An 8,660-nucleotide genomic window follows, 5' to 3' on the forward strand; every position below is an offset into this window, starting at 1 on the left:
GACCAGCAGTCACGGGCAGCTCAGGAGAGGCAGGAATTATGTTTACTGCTGCTGGGCCAGCGTCCTACCCTCCACCCTAATGCATGTGCTTGGGACAGGGGGAAAAAACTGGGAGCTTGGCAAGAAATACCTTGGGCTGAGACGGGGCATGGATGGGGGCTTTCTGTCACACGCAGAGCAAGGACTGAAAATGAAAGTGCCTGTTATCGCACATGCTGATAGAAGAGGGCGCAGAGAACCAGCTCGTCTAGCTCCTCCTGACAGCTAGCTCTCCATCCGTCTCTGTGGACATCTGTACATCTACCTATTTTTAAATCTGTCTCTCCCCTTGTCTATCCATATGTCTTCCTGTCTATCCAATCATATGCCTCATTTAGGATCCACACTTCCCTCCTTGCGGACAAGTGTGTAATGTGATTTGCCTTACTGCCATCTAGTGATTCAATATAATTTGTTCTCCCTCTGTTCTGGCTTTTGGACAGTTCACTGCTCTTGCTTCTGAAGCCGCCTGCGTTCCCAGGAATGCAACTGTGCAGCAGTTAGAAATTCCCATTTTCATGCCTAAAAAGAGCCACTAAAATCTGTCTCTACATGTCCTCTTTTAGCATAAAGACATCCCCATAGACTGAGTAAGCTTTCGGACATCAAAGAAATTCTCAGAACAAGGAACCTCATAGCCTCTTCTTTGTGCCGATATCCTCAGCCTCAGCTATGTGGCAAAGCCTGAGGATGGGCCATGATGTGCAGACAGCACCAGCTCACTCACTGCACATATACCAAATACCACCCAGGAGTGGAAAATTCAGTAAGTTTCCCTCTGTATCCAGCCATCCCATTGCAGCCCTGAATGCAGAACTCCCTGAAAGCTCCCAAATTTTTTGTTTGTTTGTTTGTTTGTTTGTTTCCCTTTCTAGTGGTGGAGACAGAGGTTAAGGTTTGAGCTAATCTATCTCAACTATCCCAGACAAATCGCGTTTACAAACCACCTTCCAAATCATCCTCTGGAGGTCTGACCTGTTTCTGCTGACTGTGGGTAGCAGCAGGATGCCCAGCTGAGGCTAGATGCTGAGCGAGGTGAGATGAATGTCGTTTCTGGGATGCTGTTCAGACAGTGTAGCAGAGCAGTAAAATTCAGCAGAGTCCCCAGATAGCTCAGGTGACCAGCGGGAAAAGCAGTTCCTGGCCACACATACTCTGAGCAAGGCAGTGACCTCTCTGCAGGGCCAGGTAGCCTCTAACCACAGTTCTTCTTGTCCTGGCATTGATGTCTTGGATGAAGACATCTGAGAAGTCACCACAGGCCTGAGCTCTGAGGCTGGGCCAACTCTGCAGGAGCCCCTGATGTTTCTGCTCTTTCAAGGGCTGCAATTCATCCAGACACTCGGATGAGTGTGGTACTTAATTTGCAGTTTCCTCTTTGCTGGGGTTTTTTCTTCTTTTCTTCTGCACTTGAAAGACATCCCCACAAAAAAAGGCAGTCTGCTCTTGAAGTCTCAAATACATTATCTGTGCCGTCTGGCAGGCTTTGTTACAGCTTCTTCAAAACACCTAGCCAAACGGTTGCCACAGCTCAGGGTATGAGAGCAATTCTCTTTTGCTTTCAGAGATGCTCAGCATCACTGCCCAGATTTCCCAGGCACCGTCTCACCAACAGCCTTTCTTGTCCTCAAATTTTCAGCTCACATCTATCGATGTTATACACCTGCTCAGTGTCACCAGGGGCACCATGCTCTGAAGCGCGGCCAGCACCACTTCTCAGCCCGACACCAGGCCGGTGAACCAGGATCCAGCAAATAATCAAGCCCCCTTTCCGTCCCTCCTCAGCAAAAAGCTCCAGAGCTATGTCTATCAAGACTCTACAGTGACACTTAGACCAGCATAAAAAAAGCCCAAGTGATTTGAAGGCATCCTTAGATCAGCAGCAGGAAGAAAGGGATGGTCTTTTCATGCACAGTTAGATGAATCTGGGATTTTACAGCACCAGGAAAATGATAGAAAGAACTTGTACACACAATCCTATGGACAAGTGCATGTTCATGCATGTATGCAGCTATAATGGGGCATGCTTGCCATCTTCAGGAGCTGAGCAGCAACTGCACATAAACTTTCAAAAAACGGTGGGAAGCAGCAATGTCAGGATACAGGAATTACTAGGTTCTCATGCAGCCTCTGGCTGTAGCCACCCAGGACTGGGTCAAGGCAGCTTGCTAAGCTATGGGTATCTCTTTTAGAGCACCGCAAGTCCTATTCTTTGTCGCATCCCTGGGACTGTGAGAAAAAAAACACAAAGAAATGATGGTATTAGGAGAGTTACACTGGCAGCAAGTCAGACTGCTGGGGATGTGAGCTGCACTCCCTTTTGCTTACCAGTGAGTTGCTTGAAGGAAGAAACATTTAATTCAAGGCCTGGGTGGATCTGATGGGGGCCAAGTTGTCCTCTCCCCTTGGCCCTATTCTTCCCTGACACGAGGAACCGGGCCCTCCAGGGACAAGCATAATGGTTTAAAAAATAATAATAAATAACCTTAAATATCTCTGAAAAAGGATCTCCAGAGCCAGAGCCTTTTTTCTAGCTATTCCAGAAGTGCTCCCACAGCTATTTCCAACTATTCCAGAAAAGTTGGCTATATATGGGATGGTCTGAAAAAAAGAAGGTGGAACAAAAGGTAATAGACACAAAAAGGAAGACTTTTATTTAAATGAAGGAACGGGGCCTTGAACAGAAGTTCCACTGTCCAAGGAGGAGCACTTCAGATCCCCACAGAGGAAACTATGTGCAAACACATCCCCCACACCAGATTCTTTGCTGGTGTAGATCAGCACAGTGTCATTAACTTCAGAGATATGCCAGCTGACCTTCCATTACTCATCCTATAGCGGCTCGAGAGCTAAGATCCACCAACACACTGACACGCCTTCCTTTCAGTTTTTCCTAAGAGCTAAACTGTGAAAGAACAAGTCCCCGAAGGCTATTACTGCAAAGTGCTATGTTCCAGAGGTTTAAAGAAGAACTCTAAATAAAGAAAGAAACCACAGCAAATTGAATTTAGCAGGAAAGCCTGTTTCCTTTCACGCTGGCCTGTACTGAGAAGTGGTCAAAGGATGTGATGGATGAGAGAGCTCTCCAGCCGACCCACCAAAGCAAGCATATAAGCTTTAGCTCAGATTGTGGCTAAACTCAGCTTCACCTGTGATTGGAAATGGCATTTCCTTAACAAGCCCAAATTATTTACACACCGATGTGAATTCACGTCAAAACCATACCCAGCCTGTGCAAGATAGACCGAAAGACAAACGGGTGCATGCCACAGTGCATATAACGTGCAGATGGAAAACGTGCAGGTGGACAAAGCAATCAAATAGTCCCTTTGGCTTCAACAGACATTAAAAACCTGAATTGGGCATTGTATTGCACTACAGTACAAAGAATACACATAAATAAATGCCTAGGAACACATGAACACCCAGAAGCCTATGCACTGCAGTTTGCTCAAATATCTTACTGCTGCATGCCACAAGTGTCACACAGAGGCAGACACACAGGTGAAATAGCTGGAGGTGTTTATTAAAGAACATTTTATGCTTGATTTAAACACAGCAACACCTCTCAAGGTAGCAAGGGGGGTGGAGCACTCTGTTCACAAGGTGCAACGGCAGCCCTGGGGAGACACATTAGGCCAGCTTTGTTCTGAAGAATTTGTACTTTTTTCCAGTCATGTGAACACTTTGCCCGAGGGTAGGAGGGAAGGCGGGGGTGGGGGTCGGGAGGGAGCCGCTGGCATCTCAGCAACGGGGAATCACAATCAGATAGGAGAGGCCCATAACGCAAGTAGCAGCATCACGAATCAGCCCCTCCCTTGGTCCAGTGTGCAACCTCGCTCAGGTGCCTTCACGGGGAAACCTTCCAGGCACGCACGATTGCTGCCTCCCGCAGTATAAAACGTGCCCCAAAAGGAGACAATCTGCACACTGTGCGAGAGAAGCCACCCTAAAATGAAGGCTTTGCTTGTCCTCCTGGTGATAGCAGCCCTGTGCATGGACTCAGGTAAGACAGCGTGGACAGTCTGCCCTGTGTCCTCTCCAGCAAGGTCCTGAGCTGGGAGGAAAAGCCAGTTAGGGGATTTGTCAGTGGAGGAAGAAATGCTGACACAGTTGTTGTATGTGCCATGTTTGCTTTCTGCTGGGGCAATCTGGGTGTTGCACGGAAAAATGGGCAGTCTCACCGTGCTGATGGCATGATACTAGCACTGGGTAGAGCAGCTTCCAGGAAAGATAAGTCCTGGAAAAGTCCTGGATAAGTCCTAAAAACAGTGAATTTCACAGGGATCAAAATTATTTATGTGAGACCATGTAGGTTTTTCTCTTAATAAGAGCGGAGGGAAGGATTTTTCTTCTTTCTAGATGAACAAAATGGTTCATTTCAACATTTCTGCAAAGGCAAGTTTTGTTCTGACATATTCTTTGATTCCTCATTTGAAAAGTGGCTTCTCAGTTTGCAAAGTTTATCTGCTTTCTAAAAGGAAGGAAAGTGGGGAGAGTGCCGTGACGTGTGGTTTTCTAGATTGAACAGGTAGAATTTGGACAGTGCGGATCTGTAACTCTCTTTTGCCTGTTTGGAAAACACAGTTTAAAACTAGCTCTCCCATGTTACCGGAGAACAGCCAGATGTGAGCAGAAACTTGTCTCAAACAGCAGGGGCTATTTAAGAAATATTATTGCCTCTATGGCTGTATCAGTCATTTATGTAAAACAAAATGGCTCGGACAGAGGGAGACCAAGTGGTTCAAATCCCTTCTTCTTCCTGCTCCCAATAACACTACAGTTTCTAGTTAGGTCTTGTCTATGTAAAAAGAGTATTTTAAGAGTCTGGGTTTTGGTCCGAGGGAGTCATGAGACAAGCCTGGTGGTCGGGGGGTTAAAATACATACACACATTCACATACACACATCTTCCTAAATGCTCTTCAGGGCTGTGAGGCTCCAGTGATGCCCTGGGGCACAGGTAGGTAATAGGAAAAAGGAATTGCACCATGTTCTTTCTCCTTGGGGGACTATTTTTCATCAGAGCTTGTAAGCTGCAATGCCTGTGCTGGTAGCCCAGCCTTTGTTTGACATACTGAACAATGCTATGGATGTTAACGATGCTGACTTGCGTCCCCCATGGACCAGCAGGGCCATGAGAGGGTGGGAATGCCTGATGATGTGGTTCTCAGGAGGAGGCAAAAACTGTGTTTGCATTTTGCTTTCTAAGAGGGCATGTTGGAAAGCAAGTGTCACAAGTTGGGCAAACAACAAGTCAGCCCAAAGAGACCATGCAAATCAGCTGCTCCACCCCCCCTCATCCTCTCTATCCTTTGGGCTTTCCCCATTTCATCCAGAATGGAGCACAATGCCTCAGCTGAGGCTCACGAGCACAACATTGGTGCAACTCCCTTGCCTGTAGAGGCAGATAAATAATACCAACACACCCTTTTGGTGACATCATCCCTCCATCCCTTCTCAGTTCACAAGGAAATGGGAGTATCTAATAAGTTGTTATCCAGACAGGAACTGTATTGAGCCAGATAGCTCTCAAATGCCAAGGAAAGAGTGTGGTCCTTGCTCCCCCATTGCACCACCTAAATCTGAAAGGGCTCCAGTACTTGTAAAATTTGCCCAACTCTCACCCCAAGTGAGTGCATCATTCTCCACTGAAAATGGGAAGACCACTGGTTTCCAAATAACAGAGGTCCTGGTTTCTTTTGAGGACCCACACAATGTGTCCTGGGTTCCAGCGTAATCACTAGATGTCTTGGTTCCCTGCTGAGCTCCAGTTAGATTTGCCTTGTAATTTCTCTTGGCCTCTTGCAGGTTCTTCTTTGAAATGTTACAGCTGCACGGCACAGGTCAGCAACTCCAACTGTAAGATGCCTGTGGAATGTAAGGATTCGGAAACGTGCAAGACAGACGTGATCGGTAAGGCAAGGTGTGGATGGGCAATGTCTTAGCTGTGGTGTTGGAACCAGGCATGGCCCCAGCCACAGATGACCAAGTCAACTGCAGCTACACTAGGTACACCAGCTGGTGTGTGCCAGAGCTGAGGCCAGCAAAGCTCAGTGTGCCACAGGAAGAGAAAAGCCATCTAGGGAGAAAAGGTGATTAAAAAAATAATAACAACTTACAGATGGTTTTCGGTTTGAGTAAGAAAGGCTGAGGAACAAAGTTTAATCCTCGGTGATGGTTAGCCCCTTGGTGGTGGTGCTGACCATGACCAAGTCCTCTCACCGCATTGGCCATGAGATTGAGATTACAGTGTATTAGCACCATGCATGCTGTACCCCATAAAGTCCTCATCATTTGCCAGTAGATAACTATGGAGCAGTATGGACATGAAGTGCCAGTGCCTGAAACAAATCTTGAGAGGGTGGGGCTGCCCTGTACAGCACCTAGCATGGCAGGGTGTTAGTTCTTAAGCCTTGATATTTTGAATAATACATACCAATGTCTCACCTACACAAAAATAGGTTTATTTGTCTCCCATAACACCAAGGAGGTTTTGCTTACAAGGGCAATAGCTGAGTTGGTACCTTTATAAAGGTAGAAATACGGGTTAAAATGAATGTAGCATTTCCCACAGGGCCACTTGGTTTTAGTTGACAGCCAGACGTAATGCTAACCACTGTGAGGAGCTAAGTCTGGTAAAATCTAGTCACAGGGTTAGAAGGAGCATTCAATGACAGAGCTGACTGCAAGGGCATTCAATGGACAGGATGGAAATTCACCCAGGTCCATCTATGGCCATCTCTGAGTGCAGCCAACTGTGCGTCTCTAGGTAAACTCCTTTAAGGGGTTATGATATAATTCTCTCATCCTGGATCTGGAGAAAAAAAACAAAAAAGACTTCCTCCCAGAAAATGATTGTTCACTCTGTGCAGATCTGTGGTGACAGCTCAGCTGCTCTTAGCCCCAGGGCACAGAGACCATTGGTGGCATCCATGTTCAAACTGATCTTTGTGGGGCAGTGAACGCAGAGCCTCCCGTAGGCATCCTTGCTCATACTGCAGTGTGCAGACTCATGGTCATGCTTTCACGAAGAGGACAGCCAACACACCCTACAACCTGCTGGCCCTGTACAATAAATTTGAACATATCAAAGACTTGGTGCCCTGATTAAATTGCGCAAGACCAGTAAATCCCATGAAAAAATCATCAGACCTACCTTAATCTGACCAGCAGCCACTGACTAGCAAATGATGACAAAAAAGCAGGCCTCTCAGAAAGAAACCAAACAGTTAGTGTCATCCGTGAAATGGGGATAACTGTGTTTCTGTAATAGCCCTGGTGTTGAATGGCTCTGTGCGACAAAGGTGTATAAGATAAGAGCAAAGATTCCCTCATATTCTTGCTCCTCATCATGAAGTAGCCTAGGGTCCCACACAGGGCTGTTAACAGTTACTTTAGTTATTAAATATATTATTATCCTGACTGTTAGTTGATGCTGTTCTAGAAATCACCTAGAAGTGTTAATACACTGCCTCAACCAAGCAATCAGGGACTGGACTCCTTCCCTCCCTGACAAAATGACACTGCAAAAATACATGTGACGGTAAAGCAGCTGTTTGGAAACACTCCTATTTTCCCTGCAGTGATCTCGGTTAGGAACAGCATTTCGTTATTCAATTCTGTGAGCCTTGGATTGGGTAACATTGCACTGAGTCCTTGGAGTAATGGTCCTACCTTCCTTCCAGGAGTCGTAGGGCTCTTCAGCGTCATCAGTAAGGGCTGTGCTTTGTCATGTGCACCATCTTACCAAGACTTCACCGTGGGGAACAGGAATGTCTCCTGCTGCAGCAATGACCTCTGCAACGTCAATGCAGCAGACGGTGTGAGGTGCAGCTATGGGATGGCAGCAGTGATATCAGCCAGCATGCTCTGCACCTTCCTGAACAGCAGACTGTGAGAAGCAGAGGAGACTCCCAGGGCCATAGAAAGCCTTGGAGCACTGCTGTCACAGCAGAAATTGTAGCGTGGAGCAATTTGTTGCCCTGGGCACACAGCATACTTGGAGCTGATGGCAGATCTTTGCCTTATGATAGCTTCTTCGTGACTGTTATTTTATTTCTGTACTGCTGCTAAATAAGAGTGTGTGTGTGTGTGTTTACTGAATAAAACCGAATACATTTATGTCCGAATCAGATGTGTGTATGTTGCCTGTATATAATTAGTTTTGTGTTCCTGCAAACAGCATCATCTATAGATGGGTATGCTGCACATCTGGTCAAAGTTCAGTCTTGGTCATTGATGCTTCGCAATGTTGTGTGCTGACAGACACCATGATACCAGATACCAGATACCATGGCAGAGCAGAATAGTGGCAGCAGCTGTACTTCAAAAGCTTGAGGGGCTCTGATATATGACCAACTCTGGTGGGGACGTACCCCAAAAAACAATTGTACCTGCAGGGGAACTTGACTGTGACCAAGAAATTCTGGGATCCTGCACCTTGTTAGCTATCGTGCAAGACAAGAGCGATGCTTATTTTCCCTACTACACATGAAATCCATTCTTTCCGTACTGCCTTCCTTGCAGCTGTAGCGTATCTTGGGATGCAGGGCAGGACTGCACAGTCAGGTACCTGGAGCACCAACACCTTGGTGGGCTATAAAGGAAAGCTTAGAAAAG

The 8,660-nt window shown here is 46.6% G+C and overlaps 1 protein-coding gene across 1 annotated transcript; it reads left to right on the top strand.

Annotated features, from left to right (window-relative positions):
• The first annotated feature begins 3,858 nt into the window (after positions 1-3,858).
• On the top strand, positions 3,859-8,170 carry PSCA (prostate stem cell antigen). Its single transcript, XM_026113677.2, has 3 exons — positions 3,859-4,045; positions 5,850-5,954; positions 7,727-8,170. Exons 1-3 carry the CDS (start codon positions 3,994-3,996, stop codon positions 7,936-7,938), a joined length of 369 nt encoding a protein of 122 aa, XP_025969462.2. The 5' UTR covers positions 3,859-3,993; the 3' UTR covers positions 7,939-8,170.
• The last annotated feature ends 490 nt before the right edge of the window (positions 8,171-8,660 follow it).

The sequence above is a fragment of the Dromaius novaehollandiae genome, chromosome 2, assembly GCF_036370855.1.
Source record: "Dromaius novaehollandiae isolate bDroNov1 chromosome 2, bDroNov1.hap1, whole genome shotgun sequence".
Taxonomy (NCBI): Eukaryota; Metazoa; Chordata; class Aves; order Casuariiformes; family Dromaiidae; genus Dromaius; species Dromaius novaehollandiae.

What these genes read in the sequence shown, in the direction of transcription:
- PSCA (XM_026113677.2), top strand. Translation starts at nt 3,994, where the DNA reads ATGAAGGCTTTGCTTGTCCTCCTGGTGATAGCAGCCCTGTGCATGGAC. An exon ending in AGCCCTGTGCATGGACTCAG is followed by an intron (nt 4,046 to 5,849) that starts GTAAGACAGCGT and finishes GGCCTCTTGCAG; the next exon opens with GTTCTTCTTTGAAATGTTAC. An exon ending in GTGCAAGACAGACGTGATCG is followed by an intron (nt 5,955 to 7,726) that starts GTAAGGCAAGGT and finishes CCTTCCTTCCAG; the next exon opens with GAGTCGTAGGGCTCTTCAGC.